Genomic DNA, 20,094 nt, shown 5'->3' on the forward strand with positions numbered 1-20,094 from the left:
TAAGTCAGTAACTGTGAGTGCTGCTGTCTGCTGGATACCACCTTCCTGACCAGGGGACCTTTCTGGCCTCTGTGGGTCAACCTATTAAGAGCAATATGGAATCACACACTTTCCCTCAAGTCATAAATTAGAGGTACATTAAATGTGAGCCCTGCATCTCCAAATAAACATATGAATCCCCTAGCACCAAATCTTCCAACTGTGCTGTAATGCAAACACTGTTCATGTCATCTTTTTGGCAGAACACAGTCTAATAGTACTTTATGCAACTTACAGGTATCCCTGGAAGACCTGGAAATCCTGGGTCGCCCTTCTGTCCCGGCAGCAAGGATGTAATTATTTCACCTGCTTCACCCTAGAAGAAAGAGCTGACTTTAATTAACAGCACCTTTTACAATTCTTTACCATCATTCTGACTTTAAAGCACTCAGAGCTATGTTACACCCTAGCAGTACACTTTAATGTAAGTACCAGATTCTCCAAGAATAGCTCTTTTTAGGAGAGATGAAGATTTTTTAAATGGCTAAACTAACAACTATTAAAAAGTTTCTTTTCTACAAATACATCAGCATTAATTCCAAAAGATTAGGGGATTGAAACACAAATGCTTCACAAAAGAAACATTCTAGCTCCCTGTAAAAGCAGTTGATAGGGCACAGCAGAAAAAAGGCTCATTCAGCTTTTTCCAGTGTCCCACCTCACAAGAGTAATGCTGAGTATGCTGTTATAAACACTCATGCTTTGTGGTCTATATTGAAGCACAGTTTCTTACTGATTCCAGGGAATATCTTTGTTTTAAACATACGTGTTCGGATAAGCTTGCCTTTCGATATCTTGAAAGTAATTGGGGGAAAAAAGGAGCTGAGAAAAACAATTCAGCTTAATAGTCACAATTTACCAGCACCAGTGTTTTGTTGTTCTCTCAGGAGTTTATTAGAACAATTCTGTGGGTCAAGTTTCCTTTCAAATAGATTTGAACCAAAACTAATGTTTTGGCCCATGCTCAAATCAGTCAAGGATACAACCAAAACAACCCTTAAAAAATAAAAGGGTTTCTTAAGGTCCAACATCAGATCATGAGACTCTTTACATCATGAGAAAAAGCTATCTAGGTAATCTATACAGTTCAAAGCACATTTTCAAAAGGAACCTAAGTTGTTGTACTATTCACTGGATATTCTAAGTTACTGCTGCTTAGTCTCCAGTAGTGTTCTTGAGTACTCACAGATAGTCTGATGGTGTGTTTGGGTGTTTGTTTTTGCTAACTTGACGCCTCACAACACCAACACTGCCCCTCACAGTCCCAAGGAAACCAGCTTCAGAATATACTCTGCTACTTCAAGAACTACTGACCCAAACTGAGAAAGCTACTGCAGAATTTCCAGTCAGCTGCACTGGAGTGGCCTGGAAACACTAAGAACGTCACTCCAGATACCAGTGGATGCACATGGTCTTGCATGAAAGCCAGCAGGTCACTTAGATCACACTGCACACCATGCCTGGTTAGTATTTCAATGTGATACAGCACACTTACCTTCATACCTGGCAGACCAGGGGGTCCCTTTGTTTAAAAGAAACAAAAAAAAATAAAAGAAAGATCAATAGAAATAAATAATTGGTGTGTTATTTGCAAACCACTAATCAGATCTACACCACGAGGCAAATATTAAAGATAGAAATTTAAGAAAAGCTATGAAACAGGAAAAAGTAAATTCTTTATGAACTTCAGAATAAAATGGAAAAATTAGAGCAGAACTTTCACAGTGAGTATTGAGCATTAGAGAGATTACATTTCCATTTCTTAGCAATTTGTTTCTTTATTGCCTCCTATTATCCATCCTGTCTACTACATCTCTTTCTGTTTGTACTTTGGTTCTGACAATCACTTTGCTGCACATCCTCGTGTTTTATACTGAAAACATCCAACACTGTGTCTCTTTTTGCTGCCCCATTAATCACCAGTAAGGCTCTTTAGATGTACCAGATGTCAGCATCAAGATCTTACTTTTCTGACACATAAGCATGTATCTGTGTTTTTCTGCAGGTGGTAAAGCATCTCAGCATGTGAGAATTCAAAGGGGTTTTTATGAGCTTTACCACAGCACACAGCAGAAAAGCCCACTTTTATTAGACATCTAAAGTACTCTGATGAATCATAAAAAGAAAAAAAATTCTTATTTATTAAAAGAATAACTTCAAAAAGAGGCTGATATTTATCTGATTTTTCACAGATCTAAGTAGATTTTTCACAGATCTTCTTCAGTGGATCACAGGTAGTTGACTGGGAAATCTTTTACTTACAGGAGGCCCTTGTAAACCAGGAAAACCCGGACTGCCTGGGAATCCACGCTCTCCCTTAGGGATGAAAAAAAAAAGATTAGCCAAAACTAAACCAAAACATAACAAAACCAGATAAACAAATTTTGACTGAAGGGTCTAGTTTCATTGCTAGTTTATGACTCCAGACTAGCAAATTCTATTGGAATAAGCTGTAGAATAAACACTTAATTAATTCACACAACTGATCGAAACACAGATTTCCACATTCAGATATTTCCACATATTTTCAGTCCAAGTACTACACTAGACATGGAAAACACATGTAGTGCTACAGAAGATTAACTCATAGGAAAATCTGAATGTAAAGCTAAGTAACATGTTAGGATAAAGTCACTCCTTCCAACAAGGATACTGAATCAGTATTTTCAATACAATATTATTAAAAATTAATAATTTAAAAGTCTCACTGTTAAGTAATTAGTTTTTCTTGGTAGCAAAAGTCTACTATAAAGATGAGATGCAGCATCTGATCTAATTATTGGACTCTCAGTTGTAATCTATAAAATTAAGGGTTAGAACAAAGAATTTACTACACTGGTTGCAGAGTACAAATGTTGTGTCTTGGTGCAGGCAATGTCTGGCAAAACTTGTCCTTTACATACTGGACCATGTTATTATGTTGCACATAATAAACTAAACCTATTGGCTACAGCCAGGAGAACAAGAGCTCTTTACCATATTATTGTTGCATTGTTAAGAATTTTAAAGGTATTCCACCTTTGTTCCATTGCATCCTGGGATACCCTGAGGTCCTGGTGGCCCATCTTGTCCTGGTAATCCCTTCAAAGTGGAAAAGAGGAAAGAAAAGTTAGATTGCAGGATGATGTTCTGGGCCTGAAAGAATAAAAAAAAACCCGGATTTGTATCTTACAGACTATTCCTACTCACTGGAAGTCCTGGTGTTCCTGGAAATCCTGGAAGCCCTGGCGGTCCCTGAAGGAATTAACCACATTTGAAACAGTACAGTAAGAATGGGTGTGCAAAAGGATTCACCAAGATTTTACTCAATGTAACTTATTTGTGCAAACGTAAGTTAACAAAACCAGAAACATCTGAATCACCTGCAAAAAAAGAATGCCATGCTGACAGCCCTCGAGATTCTTACCAATCTTTCAGGAAACTATCCACAAAAACACAGAAAAGATAATGCAGAACAACTAAAGTAGTAGTTCATAGATATATACATAAAATTAATGAACACTCATGGTTTGGGAAATGGATGTGTCCCAGTGAAATCAGAGACGTATCAATTATTACCATCTGAGGGCTCTGACAGAAAAAGCAAAGGCACAAAACCTAAAGGACTTCCAGACAAGTCCACCTCTCCCATATCAACCCTGGATATACTGTCTCTACTTCAGAATACATGGAAGCAAAGTTACTGGCACTTGTTTAGGTCCTGCATTGCAAAACAGATCAAATAAGTATTTGGGCTACTCTCCCTAATGAGTTTATGAAGCCAATACAAGCAGTATGTAAGATTGTATTAGTTATAAAATCTTGCATTACTTACAAAAAGTAGTACAATCTCTTCTAGCTGGTACGTAAATTACTCTTCAGATTTAAGTTAATTTTTCTTCTGTAAATCACCACTTCTGTGAGGACCCACTCAATGCCTGGCAGTCTTTATCCATAATTCCAATATATCACCCTAAAACTGCATCAGTACTTACTCTGATTCCTTTGGGTCCAATAGGTCCTGGAAGACCATCATCACCCTACAAAACAAAACCAACCAAACAAACAGAATTCCACGTTCGAGTTTGCAGTCTGCCTTTCCATCAAATTAAACTGTAAGCACGATAACATTTCTTTCACATGTTTACAGTAAGAGGACTAAAAGTTATATTAGTTGTCATTTCCTGAGTAAAAGGGTTCAAAATTATTTTATTTTTGGTGTTGGACTTTGAGTGAAAAAGTATTTGTTCCAGCTGATTTACCATGACTTAGAGGAAAGGTTTTATAAAGGTCACAGCTCTCCCAGACACTTGTCAGGTGCTCTCATTGAATATCCTGCAGCGGCCTCTTGTGGGCAGAACAAGAGAGCCAAGATTGAACAAGAGAGCCAATGTGAATGATACTGCACAGGCATTAATTTGTTTTATGATAATCATAGAATCATAATGCAAAACTTCATACCAAAATCTTAAGAAAAGGCATTTATGGAATAAAAGTATAACAAAAGTTTCTAGTCCAAGACTCCTGTGCTATTTCACTCCTGTTATATCCAATTAATCTCTTCTAGTGAAGACTTTTTTTTTCTCATCACCTGCCTATTTTTTTCTTTGCTTCTTTTTGACATGCTTCTGTTAGGTTTATACTGTGAGCATTTGCAAAAGAAACGGCAGATCCTGCATATCCTTATGTATATTAAAGATAAACGCATTCAGAGGTATTTTACTGCTGTATTGTACCACCCGAGTGTAATGATGCAATTCAGTAGTAAATAAAAAGAAACCTGACCCCTCTAGGGAAAGCCAGGAGCATTCCTCAGCTCTCTGCACACAGGTTCAGTGAGGCCTTCATTTGCATCACCCCACCCAAACCCAGCCCAGGAATGCCACCAGGTGCAAACAACAGTTTACCTTCGTGGTGGGAACCCTGGGGGCAGCTGAGGGGGAACTCAGCTCTTATCAGTGAACTAAGCTAAGGCAGGAGCACGTTAGTGCAAGGACTAACAAACCTCCATTACAGCACCTTGCTAAACCTGTTCTTTGACCTGAATCTGCAGCACCTAGTGAAGGGATACAAGTGTACAGGTAGTGCTGACAGGCACCTGTGTAGGTGAAGAACAGGATAGGAAACCCAGAGCAATCTTTCTCCTCTGGTTGACCATTCAAACCAACCAACCAAAAATCTACGTTATATCCTAACATCCAAAGATTTCTACTATTAAACCAATGATAATCAGGAGTTCTGGAACTTAGGATCAGCACTACAAGCAAGCTGACACTACCCCGCAGCTTCATGGATTCAAGTGAATCGGGACTTACCTTCGAGCCTCGTGGACCAGGTGGTCCTTCTGGTCCTGGAAATCCAGGCAAACCTGGCTGTCCTTCCAAGCCTGGGAATCCCCTTTCACCCTACAAAAAGAATAGGTGGTAGTGGAGGTGGAACATGGCAAAAACATAAATTACGATAGATTATGGTTTACCTGCAGTTTCAGAATATGCATAACTGCAAATTCACAAAGTATTTACTTTTATTTCTTCTATAACACAGATTCACAAAAATCAGTAAATATTAAGGTTTTGACTGGTACAGAAAAGTTAGGAAATACCAGAATTAATACACCTTTTTGCATGTATCTATATAATGGTACACTTTTCAACTGTGTAAACAGGTATTTCCTACAGCTCTGTTACATCAATCAGTATATATATATATATATCTGCTTATGAAACAGGCAGTTGTTCAGCACTATTCTTTATTGCTCTACAGACAGGTTTGGTTTGGTTGGTAGATTTGGTTCCTACCCGCAAAACCCCTCTGTTTATTTACCCCAATTGTTTTTTCACAACAACCACAGGAACCGCCAAGGAAATGTTCCATCCAGATACCTTAATCACAAGGATTTGCACATTCTCTTTGAAACCAATTTGTCCTGAACTTTTCTTTTCTTGCACACTTCAGCAAGAACAGGAGTAGTAGCTCCCACATCTATTACCTGGCAATCTACCAGCCATGGCACTCTAGGAACCTGGGAAATCCTGCCCAGCTCTCCTCAGTCAAGTGAAACAACTGAACCAGCAATCTCACATCATCACAGCAGTGAACTGAAGACACACATAACTGCACATAACTGCAGCCTTGAACACAATATGCAAAAGCCAAGATTAAGGCTTTGCTCATGTCCCATTTATTTTCTGTACAGAGCTGTATGCTAAGCACAACAGCAGTATTTTGTCTTATTCTTAAATCCTAGTTTTCTCACTGTATTGCTTAGGTAGATGCTCTGTATTCCAGTGTGGGAGGCAGGAACTTGGAAGTTGCATTCAAAACACCTACAAGATGCTGAGATCTCACAACAATTTTCAGAGAAGGTAACAGGACTTCTCTTCCTGCCTTCTTTGCCAGTGCTTGCTCTACTGCTTTCACAGTGGAAACACAGGAGGAAAACCTTTGGATGAGATTAAAGGCTGCGTGTGAGCAAGAGCTGCAAACTTACAGAGGAAACAGCTAAGCTGTACTTAGTCCTACCTACACAGTGAGACTCAAAGACTCCTTGCATAGGAATGAGCAACTCATTAACTGGTCTGCTAAAGTTGGTTTCCTATTGATTGAAATGTAAACATACTCCTCTTTTACTGTAGGTCACATATTGCTCTCTTATACAGGACAGACATCTTTTCTCCCCTGTGAAAATGCTGAAATTGCACTATAAATTGAGGCAAGCTTAAGTGTGGCAGTCAGAGTCCAGACTGTTTTTGTACACCAAGTGCCAGGTTGTATTGTGGTGGGTTGACCCTTGCTGGACACCACTCTATTACAGCCCTCCTGGGCAGAACAGGGGAAAGAAAACATAAAAAAAAAGCTTGTGAGCCAAGATAAGGGCAGGGAGAGACCACTCACTGACTACTGTCCTGTGCAAATCAGACTTGACCCAGGGAACTTAGTTTAATTTATTACAAATCAAATCAGAGTAATGAGAAATAAAACCAAATCTTAAAAACACCTTCCCCTCCCCACCCCACCTTCTTCCTGGGCTCAACCTCACTTCCAGTTTCTCCACCTCCTCCCCCATAACAGCACACAGGGACAGGGAATGGGGGCTGCAGTCAGTTCATCACATGTTGTCTCTGCTGCTCCTTCCTCCTTAGAGGGAGGACTCCTCACACCCTTCCTCCTCTCCAGCATGGGGTGCCTCCCATGGGAAGCAGTCCTCCATGAGTTTCTCCATTGGGTCCTTTACACAGGCTTCAGTCCTTCAGGAACAGTCTGCTCAGGTGTGGGTCCCCTATGAGATCACACATCCTGCCAGCAACCCTGCTCCAGTGTGGGCTCCTCTCTCCATGGTCCACACGTCCTGCCAGGAGCCTGCTCCAGTGCCGGCTTCTCATGGGGCCACAGCTTCCTCTGGGCATCCACCTGCTCTCTCTTGGGGTCCTCCCCAGCTGCAGGCGGGTCTCTGATCCCCCATGGACCTCCATGGGCTGCAGGGGCACAGCTGCCTAACCATGGGCTGGAGGGGAATCTCTGCTCTTGCACCTGGAGCATCTCCTGCCCCTCCTTTGTCACCAACCTGGGTGTCTGCAGGGCTGTTTCTCTCACCAATTCTCACTTCTCTCTCCTAACTGCTACTAGTGTTGCACAGGTTTTTTTCCCACCCCCTTAAATCTGTCATCCCAGAGGCACTACCACCATTACTCTTGGGCTTGACCTTGGAGCTGGCTGGCATTGGCTCCATTGGACATGGGGGAAGCTTCTGGCAGCTTCTCACAGAAGCCACCCCCATAGCCTCCCCTCTACCAAACCCTTCCCATGTCAACCCAATACAAGTACTGTTACATGGAGCAATACAGTTGGTGTGCTACCTCATCAGAAAAGCAACACTGTGGAGGAGTGTTACTATCTCAGGCCAGGATATGAAAGGGTTAGCGTGTCCCTGAAGGAGTGAGAATGAGGAATTCGGGAGTGCCAGATAAGGAAAACATTAGGCAGAGCCAGATTTTGGAGCAAGCTCTGGCAAGAACTGTGTTTGCACACTAAGAGAACACACCTGTGTACAAGAGGTGTGTCAGATGTGTCAGGTGTGAGCTGGGGTACACAGTGTCTACTAATCTCAACCTGGTCACACTTCTCCACATTTTCATCAGAGAAAATAACATCTCCAAATGGTTGCTAGAGCAGACCTTTAGCAGAGGGTTGGCCTTGTGTGTCATTTAAGGCTGAAGAAACTGTTCTCCAAAATGCAACTATGCCAAGGTCTCCACTCTAAACAGTCTCAGAACTGGGAATCCAAGGCCTTGAAAGAAAGAGAAACACGAAGCCAAACAGTTAAGCAAGAGGAATACAGGAGGCAACAACTGATTTAATTAAACTGCACTACTGAAACTGAGTATTTTCCAAGCTCAAAGTGAGCAGCAACAATGAGAGCCTTGCATGAGGAAACTGTTGCCAGGGCAACTCCTTGGAGTTTACCAGTAGATTACCCCAAAGAACCAACAGATGATTTGAGGACTCTGCTCAGGGACAGCTGAGGGACTACACCAGACAATTCCCAAGGGAACCGTATTAAACTAATTACAGTGGAAAATAGCTGCACTGTAATCACTATTTTTGATTAAAAAATTGCTTGAAGAAAGAAATATGGGCAAATTGGGAAGGGGGAGAAGCCAAGTTGATCCAGCTGTCTTGAATACAGATGATGAGGGTATTTTTTAATTGTCTTCTACTTCAACAGCATATAGAAGGATTCCATAAGTGAGAACAGTTTTCAGGTGTTGCTTCTGCCCCCAGACTTTTCCTATTGCACACACTATACTGATTTCCTTAAGGTTTGTATGCTACAAATTTGCCAGGAAAAACTGCCTGCTCATTTCAGGAACATACTGAAACTGAAAATAAATTTAACAAGTCTTCCACAAAAAGTCAATGCCAAAAATGGACGTTATGCCATCAGGGATATGAGATTGAAGTCCCTGGGTAGCATGCAATGAATTTTCTTATGAATGCAAAAACTGTCACTAGCCAGTTCTGCTTACACAGAAGGAACTGAGGAAGTCTGGATACTTTTTGTTTCAGACTGGAAGCTACTCAGGAGAAACAAATAGCAAAGGTTTAGGTCAACTCAAATCTCATCTTCCAGTTCTGAAAGAACAGGATTGTTTCCATAGCAAAATAAAGATGCATCAGCTATAAACCCATCATTTCCTTGGGGAATGGGCGAGGAGTCAGATTCTGATCTCATTTAGTGATAAATCCAGAGTAGCTGGCAAAGCAATTGGCCTCAATCAGCTACACAGGTATGGCAAAACTGTCAGCTCACAAGCTTGAACATGACTGTTGCTTAGGGGATAGAAAGAAAAAAAGTAGTTGGGAAACACCCTAAAATTATTCTTTAAGCTGCAGCAAGATATAGCCAATTAAATATGGATAAAAAATTTGGCATAGTTCCCTGTACTCTAATAATAGGCCACCAGTATTTAAGAAATCAGGGAGAGATGTAGTTTTAAAGCATGCTCAAGCAATTTACATTTCTAGAATTTATTCCAAAAAATTAAATACTTCTAAATAGACATTATGGGGAGAGAAACCAGGACAGTTATTTACATAGATGTGGTATATTTGTGGCAAAAAGAAAGTCTTTTAAAAAATGGAACAAAAGAAAAAAATCAGGAAAGCAGTAGTTGAACAGCCTATTTCAATGCCTAAACACATACAAGAATGTGGCTGTAACAGAAATAGTCTAAAGACAGTTAACTAAAGGTGGCTACTTAAAACTAGATTCATGTACAAATGTCTGTAGTAATGTTAAAGACAGATAGCATGGAAGAAGTGATGCCACAGCCAGACATATTATTTTCTCCCTTTCTAAACAATAGGGTGAAAATAACAGCTGCCTTAGATTATAATACTGGCCAACAAATTCTGCCTCAACTTCAAGAGCACTAACTTAACAGATTTAGAACTACAAGACATCATTCAAAACATACACACCAACCAGCCACAAACAGTAGTGTTATAGTTTAATGCAGTGAAGATATCCCCTCTGACAGAATCTGTATTCTTCAAAGTATATCAAGTTTTTTTCAGGATATCATCTGTGACTTCTTTTGCAAGATGAAACAGTTGAGGTTTAATGGCCAGTGGTCACTTGCCAGGGTTGTAAATGTTTCAGAGTACAGGGTTGTATTAGTGCAATTCAGGCCAACGGTTATTAACCACATACATCAATCATGCAGTTATTCTTGACAAAGTGATTAAAATCTGAGAAGTTTTAACTAATTTTTAAGAATTTGTATACAACAGTGAAAAGAAAAGCTGAGCTTGGGTCCCATCTGTACTAAATTTTACTGTGATGAAGGCAGAAGGAAATAGGGATCTTGAGGAAAAACACCAATCATTTTTTTCTGAGACTCAGAGTTCCAAGAATATACATCCAAAGAGACCAAGAGTATGTTATTCTTCCTCTGTAAGGAGTATGGATTTCCCAAAGCACTGAAATCCCTTCAGAGGTCAGTTATTACAAGCTCTTCCTGCCAGAATCCCAGGCACCAAGATTGTATGAGATCATATATTAGGAACTTACAACCCACTTGAGACTTTGGAGTTATACCTTTTATATTGTGATCAACAAATCCAATAAACTCAGCAGCTGCTGAAGTTCTCCTTTAAAAGGCCATGGACTAACCATATGTAATAACTAAAGAACAGCTTTTTAAATCAATTTATTTAATTTTAATGGGTAGAACCTGCTCATCAAAACCAGCATAATTATTTGCAGCTATTTTGAGGGGAAATTGCATCTTAGGTTCTGTGAAAAACAGTCCCTTCCATCTTAAGCCACATGTTTCTATCACAGCCACACGAACAGTTGTGCTGCAACATAACGTGCATAAATGAATTGATCAGGCTGAAAACCAGCCAAGTTCACAAGGAAACTTCTTTTCAGTGAGATCAGTTCAGCCCCATAAGTGCCAGAGGAGAACAGGAAGACCCAGGTAAGGGAAGGTGTGAAAGCCCTTTCAGCAGCAGTGTGTACCACCACTTATGCCAAACCACTGCAGTGTTGGGCTAAGTGCTCTCTCAGGGACTAAGATGCACAAAGTTTGCTCCTGTGGCCCTCCTCTCTCAGCCCTCATCAGCTGGAGCAGCTGAGATTCACCACCACCATAACCCCTCTCCTCCTTTCCCAGTCTTCGTCAAGCTGATCTTATCAGCATCTTCTGATCTTGTTTTCAGCTGAGATAAAACCAGCATGATAATCTACAAGTCTTACTGGTTTGTCTTAGACATTGCTCTGAGTGCAGCATCTATCATGTTTGCTTCTTTAGCAAGCTTTTACTCAGGAACTCGCTTTCAAGCATTGAGCAGGTTCACCTCAAATATGCTGAAATTTAAAACCCAGTTGCCTAAGTGAAAAGGATACACTTCTTTCAGTTGAAAAGTGAGATCAATTCCTATAAGCACCTGTCTGTAATAGTTTAATCATATACTTCAGTTTTAATACTCTTACCAAATCCAGTTCACTACTGAGCTGCTTATTGTGAGTAACAGCAGATTGGCTCCCAGCTGCAGTCAGTTTTTACTGACTACTACAGTAAATTCCTCCCCTTTCTTCATTATACCATTTCAGGCATGTTTGAATTTTACACTGCCCACTTTACATTTAAGTTTAGTAAGGTGGGTTTGAGCAGGGGAAGAAAATTTTAGTGCACTGCTTTTTGTCAGCTGTTGTACTGTGGGTTTAAAAAAAAATAAAGCTTACGGTGCTTTGATTCTGCTAGAGATAACATGCTACTGATGCTACCAGGGCACGTGGCAGAGGCAGAGCTAAAGAAGAATCACTGGCAGCATGGAAGCAGTTAAGTGAGAGCTGTGGGACCAATCATCTTAAGATAGCCCTTGATGTCTTGTACTAGTACAGGAATCTAGAAGAAGTTTAAGGCTGTTAGAAACTCCAAATGAACCAAAGTGACGAATTTATAAGATAAAGCATTATGGATGCCAGTGATAGAGAGCTCTTGGGGTTCTCCAGAGCTGAACTGCTGAATCCAGCAATGCATCCAATACTGAGGGTTTGTAATTATAGGGCAACAAACATAACGAGATGTGTGCACGTATGATCAAACCAGTTCCACTTGCAACATATCATACCTAAGAAATATGGGCTTTGCTTTTCATTGTTCCTTTACATACTGTACATAATGGTCTGCAAGCTTCAGAAAGACTGTTTTAAAAAAACCCGTCTGGCATGCCACAGGATTATGCTGTGTTTACCTTGGTTTAGGAGGAAAATGAATCACAGCTCCCCGATTTCAAAGTGAATTTTCCATTCTAAGGACAAAAACTTGCATTATATCCACACTAGCCAGACAACAGTTACTTGCTCACTGAGTTCACAAAACAGCCGTGACAAGTCCAAAAAAAAGCCAACTTTGAATTACAGAAAGGTTTTCCAAAACTGTACCTGCTACAACTGTATTGGGAATAGAAGCCTGATGTTTAAGTGCCTTCAAACTGAACCTGAAACAATCTGGGACTAGTGTTAGGATGCATCTGGTTTGGGCACCTGCAGATCCTCTAGGATCTAGGCACCTAGATCCTCTAGGAACACATTAATCAGGTTCATGTTTTGGCCAACCAAATCTAACTGGGAAGGCTTGCCATCAAGGGAATACTGTTCTTCACTAGGTATGTAAATTGGGAATATACCCAAAGAACTAAAGTAAATGCCAGGGAATGACCTCATCTGTCAGGAGCTATCTGGATGGCAGGTGTGGCATCAAACATTACCTGGAATTTTGGACATCTGCCTTGTTTAACCTCAGCCAATAGTGAAATTCTGCATCAGCATGTTACAGTGCCAATGCAGTGACTGATTATTTTGCATTACTTTGGTTCATTTAAGGTTACACTTGTTTATGCAAGTCAAAAAATCACCTTTGAAATGTGCCAGAAATTAATTCAGACCACTGAAGTCCTTCTAGAACCTTGCTAAGGTTTGTAAGAGGTTTGATAAGCCAGGCTCAAACTCTGTTATTAGTTTTGTTATCAGTCCTGTTATCAGTCTTTAGGAAGACTCCATTGTATCTCAAGCAAACTGTTTACAAGACTAAGAGTGGAATTGTTTCTGGCAACCCTTGCCCCTTGATCACATCACATTCCCTGTGACAACAGCAGTTACAAGGGAACTATTTAACCACAACTTAATTACAATCAGGCTCCCACACTTGAGAAAAGGCTTGACTCAGGCAAGTACTGAGCTGTGTATCTACAGTGCATTGTAACCAACAGAGATGCTGGGCACCTCTTGTCTCCTCAGTGAAAAAAACCTGTAAAACAATAAGAAATAATGGTGACAGAAACATGAAAGGTATACTGAGCACAGATATACTGAGCTCAGGCAATGAGAGTGGAAGTCAAAGCTGCATGGAAGCAGGAAACCTCAGAGATATCAACAGGCAACTGTTGGCCTTAGGACACTGCCTGGGCAGATCAGAACAGCTTGTTGCACTGAATGAGGCATACAGAGGTGCTTTTTGGGTTGGGGATGGTGGCAGCTATGTGTGTAGGGAGAGCTGTAGCTGAATTTTGTCACTTCCATGGTCCAGCTCACATCTAGACAGCAACAGCAATCATCTTTGCATACAGCTCTACAAATTTTGAGGTGAAAACCACTGCAAGTTCAGAACACATTAGTGAGCATCAATTACTTATGAGCTGGCAATGCAAGAAAAGAGGGAAAACAACCCACACTCACTCTATTTTAAGTTTCCACTGAAGCATTACCAGCATAACCATTATTGTACATTCCACACCTTAGCTTGTCAACACAAAGTAGTTAGTGTAGGCAGGCCTGGGCTATAAACAGGAATTCTTTCTATTTTACTAGAATTTGTGTATTTTCTGTTTTTTTACTGTCAGATAGCTGAAAAAATTTTTGCCATCATTCCCTCCTCTTGAGAAAATAATATGAAATCCTGTGCACTGTTGGATGGACCAGTCAGTTTGACTCAATACCTCCAACTGTTAATACAGCTATGCTCTTTGGTGCATGACCACACTACAGTCAAAGAAAATAAGATATGAGCAAGAAGCAAAAGCTATCATCCACAAGCTTCAGTTATCTGAAGTTAGCATATGGCTCAGTGGTTTGTGGGCTGGTCTGTTAGTAAAAAAAAAAAAAAAAAGAAAAAAGTTATATTTACCTTTTCACCTTTTACTCCACTGCAATCACATTTGGACAAAGATGTACATCCATGGCAAGCCTTTAAAGACATAAGAAATAGAATATGTTTTTAATCAGCATAAGATTATATGAAGTCTTTGACAGTCTCACAAAAGTTAGAAAGTTAATCTAAAATGTAAGCCTACAAAGTTTGTCCTCTAGCCATTAAACACGTGTTCAAAGCAGACACGGTTGACTGAAAGTTCAATCACCTTTGACAATATATATGTTTATTTGTAAACATTTTACAGTTAGTCCTCCAAAATCTTAGACTTTAACATTTATGATCAAATGTCATCTGCTCTTAGGGCAAGGTACAATGCAACACCTATGGCCAAAGGGGTCAGCACTTCCACAATCTTCAGCATGTCCCCAGCAGAGAAGAGCCCAATTACGCCTCCCACCAGTAGATGTCAGGTTTTGCACAAGAGTTTCATCAAGCCTAAAAACTTATGAGCATATTTGTGATAGTTATCAGACAAATACTTACTACATAATTCTTCCCTCCACAGATAAGTTAGTGAGAAAAGACTTTTTTCAAAACTCTAGATTTCATGTAGCTGCATTCAGCCTCCAGTGCAAAGCATGGTAAGGCAGCTACAACGGTCTCCAGCATAAGGGGGCTGTCAGCCAGATTTTAAGGGGTCAAAGGAGGGGGACATAGTAGCTTGTTCACAGAGAAAAATCGAAGTTGAGTAACTTTTCCATACCACATTTGCTTAGATTATATTCTTCCACCCCCACCCTAACATGGGATACTCAATGGAGCTCCATGTTCATTTCAGAAAGTAACAAATGTGTTAACAAAAGTGAGATTTCTATAAGAATTTTTTTTGGTAGAATGCCTCTACATAATATATATGGTCATCATTTTTCAGACCTTTTTATAGTTTTAAAAACCACAAGCCACATTAGAAAATATGCCACCTGAAATACTTCAGGGTTTAACTTGTTCTGAGAACAGGTGCAGCATTGTACTAAAAACATACAGAATATACTTTAAAAGTTTGAAAAGCCGGGCATTTGGGGTCCTCCCCTCCAGTAATCTACAGAGAACACTATGTACAAAGTTTCAATCAAGCATGAAACCAGTCGGTGTGTCAGATCTAAAGCACACCCACACTTGAATTCTAGTCTTCATTATTATAGAAGCATTTAGAGACATGACCCATCACCTACCTGGCATTAGGAATGTCCTGGCTCTCGGCCTAAACACACTACACCAAGCATCAGACTGAAAACACAGAAGCAGCTTAATTCACCTGGAGCTACAAAAACCCAGGATCAACTAAGGCATCTTGCAGCAAAAGGCAGAGCTCTAAGTACAGCAGCAGTGGTACGTGACATGACCAGCCTGTCTCTCCAAATCTTCCATTTGGATTTTGTAATCAGTTTCCTGATTTTATGTATATGAAACCTCAAAATTCTTAGTTAACAGGGATTTACTGAACCATTTCCTAAATTGAAATTAAACCATTCTAGCCAGGTCAGGTTTTCAAAGATCAGACTGGACAAAGCCCTGAGTAACCTGGCCTGACCTCATGGCTGTTCTGCTTTGGAACAGGGGTTTTGGCTAGATGCCCTTCTGATGCCCCCCTTCAATCTAAGTTATCCTGTGAATTTGATATCTGATCCCTTTCACTTTTAAAAATGGAGTTTTAAAAAAGCAAGTTCCTTGGGAACCAGTTTTAGTATTAATCTCGTTAACAAAGCTTCATTTAAAAGGGATTAACCTTAGTTACATGCAATATTCCCTTGCCTCACAGTACAAGCCCAACACACAGAACTTGCAAGTTACCTGGCTTGCTGTGCCACAGCACTGATTCCTTACTACGAGGACAGAGCAACGTGGAAAACCTTTTCTGCCTCCAAGAGGTGGTGGTGGGGAATAAACTAAATCAGTACTCATCAAAACCCACCAAAAGCTGTGGTAGGACACACATGGGCTACAACAGCACATACATGAAAAGCATGATCAAGATCCTACACAATAAGGAGGATTTATTCAGACTGTGGAACAGAAAAAAACTCATTTAGTCTTCCTTACAGCTTCTACAGAATGTTTCTAATAGAAATTTTCTAAGCTTCCAGGTACAAGTGAACTGTTGGGGTAAACAGAGAGAAAAGGAAGTTGGAGGAGAAAACGATGGTATGAGATGACATTGCCCCTTCACAAAACAAGTTTGATGTACGCAATGCTGTGAAGGTGAGCTTTCAGACAGTGAAGCTCATGAGTCTCTGCCCTCTGCTACTGCATCTCTACAGGAAACCCACAGAAAACTACTTTGTTGGTGCTTACACATCTTCAATGGTGATTCTGGCAGCATCAAGACCACACGAAAAAGACCCAATTCATAAAGCAAATGAAATTTTGAGATAATTTGGTATGGAAGGAATCACGCAAAGCAGGACAACTTAGGGCAGGTTGTACAGGTGCTTGCCCAGCAGCATATTGAGTAGCTACAGTGGTGGAGATCCCACAGCCTCTTCAGGCCTTTGATCTGGTATCTGATTGCCTTCATGGTGAAGCTGTTCCTCCACAAAACATCTCACCAGAATTCCCTGTGTTGCAACTCGTATTCATTAAAACAGTTTCCTGTATAGAGTTTTGAAGAACATGCTGCTCTCCCTTACTCTATTTGCAGTTAAAAACACCCAAAGTGCTTTGATTCAATCAGTGTGGGGGTTCTTTTTAAACCCGTGACTGTCTCCCAAAGCAATTTATATATACAGACTGGATTCCTTATGCTTTGAGCGGCCTCTTAACATATACAATTAGCCCGTCTTGAAAAGTCAGGAGTACTCACTGAATCCTTTTTGACAGATGGTTTTGGACGTCCAGTTCAGATGCATTACTTTCAGGAAGGAAACACGGTCTTTCCCAGACAACAGTGAAGGGAAACTAAAAGTCTGTAATCAGAAAACTCTGCAAATACCCCCTGTAATCAAATGATAGTAAATTTTTGGCATAAATCCTGGGAACATTTATTCACCCACAAGCTTATCAAGAAGTACTCCCCCAGCAGAGTCACTTATCTTCCTGTACAAGAGCTGCATTTGGCAGATTGTGTTTCTTATTTGCATCAACCTGTATCCCCACCAAATTAAGGGATTTTTAACTAAACAGTTTGAAGCAAAATAGCCTTGAGAATTCATACTATATCAATTCATGCCACTTACAGGTCATATTGCTGTACAGCTTAAAAAAACCCCAACAACAACAAAGCAAAACATGATGGCACAGAAAAAAAAAGCTTAATGACCTACTCTAAGTGAAAACTTTCCTTCTGTTTAGACTTTTCAGTAATCTCAAGGCCTTTTTTTTACTTGGCAAAGCAGGCACAAAAGTTGTGCTACAGGAGACTGACTGCATACTGCATAACAAGCTAGTACAAGTCTGAAAGCCACTCAGCAGCCACAGGCTAGAGATTTTTGATGTCACAGAATCAGTTGTGTATCTCATATTAATGCAAAGAAAATCCTGCACACAAACAATAACTTATGTCCAGCTCAATCGAACAAAGAAAATGGATACAATGACAACATTTCAAGGGTAGAAAAAGCTACACTAAGAGCAAGATTTAGATGGTTATGATCAGTAAATTGCCCTCAGTAACAGCTTAACCACCATGAGTTCTGAAAATTAAGTGACTGACTGGGTTTTCAGATACAGAAAATTAAATTACTCCAAACCTCAGGGGGTCTCCAAGTTACACTTGGTGCATATATTACAGGTTGGGAAACCGAGGAAGTCTCCTGCCTTGTATTAGGCAGCCAGAAGCCTTCAGCAGCAGTTCAATTCCTGGCTCTGGCCAGTAGGACACATTGTCTTAGGTGACAGGGAAGATGATAAAAAATATTGTATGTAATAGTGAGTTGTAGCTTGATCATCAGGAGCTGGTCACAATCTCCACGTCTATTAAAATCTTTTAGTTTTCAACTATGCAAAGATGAACAAGAAATCAAGGCAGCTTCTAAGAGCCAGTCTGGAACTGCTCAGATTTGCTTCTTACTATATACCTGTTGCCTCCCCTTCACATACCTCTAAAGACGAACTCGCCATCATTGCCATTTCCTTTGCTGTGACTTTTCCATAGCAAGACACAATCAGAGGCTCTAATTAATCTATTAGAGTTTAGCTAATCCTTTCATTGGATTTTCCTGACAGCTTCTACCCCATTGAATCTGTGTGTGGAGAGCAAGTTCTTTTCATTAGTATATAAAAGGAGGGATGGTATTGGTTTACTGGTCAAAGGATAATTCTTCCAGAACAAGCTCAGTCTTTTGTGTCTTACATGGACTGAAGAAAACTGCTTTCAATGCCACCAAAAGAATGGAGTTTTGTTTGTTTGTTTGTTTTCCAGTTTGAAGAAAAAAAGCACACTCTTGGACGTAGGTTTCTCAGTGAAGTGAATAGCCTAAGTTATCCTCAGATTTTGTTTTGGTTAGAAGCCTGCCTAACACATTAGGCACATATTGCCCTCTGTTCTCATCAGGTGTAAAGATGTTGATTACAAGGCAATTTCAGCATATTCCACTTCCTCCCCCCTCCCAGCTGCCATTCACAACAGTACTGGACAAAATATTCCTAAAAACTAACAGGCAGATGAATGCTGTTCCTCGAGAGAACAGGAACTTGGGACTTTACAACACTGTGAAGGGAAAAAGAAGTGATTTGCAATTACATACATGCAGCTGCAGGGAAACTTAACAGTTAATTGTGTGCACGTAGGGAGGTGAGTAAGGGAATATCTAAACCTCCACACTAGAGTATGCATCAGTACTTAATATATTAGTATTTGAACACATAACAGGATTTTAATACTCTTTCTGTGGGAAAGATTACAGAGGTGGGGAGGGAAGCCAGTCATTCACAGACCTTGACACTTACAAATTAGAAAGTGGCAATCAGAAGGAGGTGCAGCTTCTTGCAGAAGCACAGTAGGTGACACAATAAGGTGCCTTTGCAAAATATCAGTAGTTCTGACATGACCCAAGTTGCTTACAACTGGCTTCTCAATCCAGATATCAAACAACTGGATAAGAGAAACAAGAAATAGTTTGAACATTTACATACCTGTGCAATTTCTTTATTTTGACATCCTCCTTCTGCATAATTTTATCATGAATTGAAAATTCCCTATTTGTTAACCCCTCCCCTTTCTAGAAGAGCACAGAGACATTACTGAACCTCCCCAGCAATGCAGTTTGTACTAACAGACCACTTGCTTTTCTTGACAGCTCCATTCTGATGGCAGCAAGAGGTCAAGTAAGCATCAAAAAACTGATTTTGTACAGCCACTGATTTTAAATGCTGATGTGGCCTGCAATGCATTAAGACCCCCTCAGAGATTTAAATGACCACTAAGCTTCAGCATGCAACATCTGTGGGGATTAACATGCACACACCAGCTTCATAAACAGATGTCCTGAAGGAAACCAGATAGTTATTTGACACCACAACATTGTAAGCTACTTCATCAGGTGAGAATAGTTCCCTCTAGCAGGGAAAAGACGCACAGAAATCACTGAAATAAATTCTGCCCAAAACAAAGTTGGCCAGAATTTGAAAGCAAATTTAAAACTGCAACAGACTCTGATGACAGGAGCATAACTGAACTGTGGAACAACATTTCAGAGTTTGGGAGGAAGGAGCCAAGACCAAACAGCAAAGGCTAGAAAAAAATGTTAATATGTACTCAAGTCACACTATGTAGCAACTGTTGTTTGGTCCCATATTTGCATCTTCCCATACTTTTCTCTAATGACTTCACTAGGATTTATTTGCATACGTATAATGAAGCCTTTTGATAGTTTGGTTTTACTAAGACCCCCATTCACTAGAATGGTCAAAGGAAGAA

At 40.2% G+C, this 20,094-nt stretch overlaps 1 protein-coding gene across 6 annotated transcripts in view; it reads right to left on the reverse strand.

The window, feature by feature from the left end:
* The window catches only part of COL4A5 (collagen type IV alpha 5 chain), a 77,832-nt gene that overhangs the window by 42,386 nt on the left and 15,352 nt on the right, over nucleotides 1–20,094 (reverse strand). For 5 of the 6 annotated variants that reach the window (XM_027687048.1, XM_027687044.1, XM_027687043.1 and 2 more), the window contains exons 2-9: nucleotides 14,214–14,273; nucleotides 5,334–5,423; nucleotides 4,014–4,058; nucleotides 3,229–3,273; nucleotides 3,058–3,120; nucleotides 2,302–2,355; nucleotides 1,535–1,561; nucleotides 275–355 (exon numbers count right to left, since the gene is read on the reverse strand). In XM_027687048.1, the coding sequence (XP_027542849.1) occupies nucleotides 275–355; nucleotides 1,535–1,561; nucleotides 2,302–2,355; nucleotides 3,058–3,120; nucleotides 3,229–3,273; nucleotides 4,014–4,058; nucleotides 5,334–5,423; nucleotides 14,214–14,273 (465 nt within the window). Of the gene's footprint in view, nucleotides 1–274; nucleotides 356–1,534; nucleotides 1,562–2,301; nucleotides 2,356–3,057; nucleotides 3,121–3,228; nucleotides 3,274–4,013; nucleotides 4,059–5,333; nucleotides 5,424–14,213; nucleotides 14,286–20,094 lie in introns of those variants that run through there. The other variant, XM_027687047.1, reaches the window with a different exon arrangement.

The sequence above is a fragment of the Neopelma chrysocephalum genome, unplaced genomic scaffold (assembly GCF_003984885.1).
Source record: "Neopelma chrysocephalum unplaced genomic scaffold, ASM398488v2 Primary Assembly neopelma1_73, whole genome shotgun sequence".
Taxonomy (NCBI): Eukaryota; Metazoa; Chordata; class Aves; order Passeriformes; family Pipridae; genus Neopelma; species Neopelma chrysocephalum.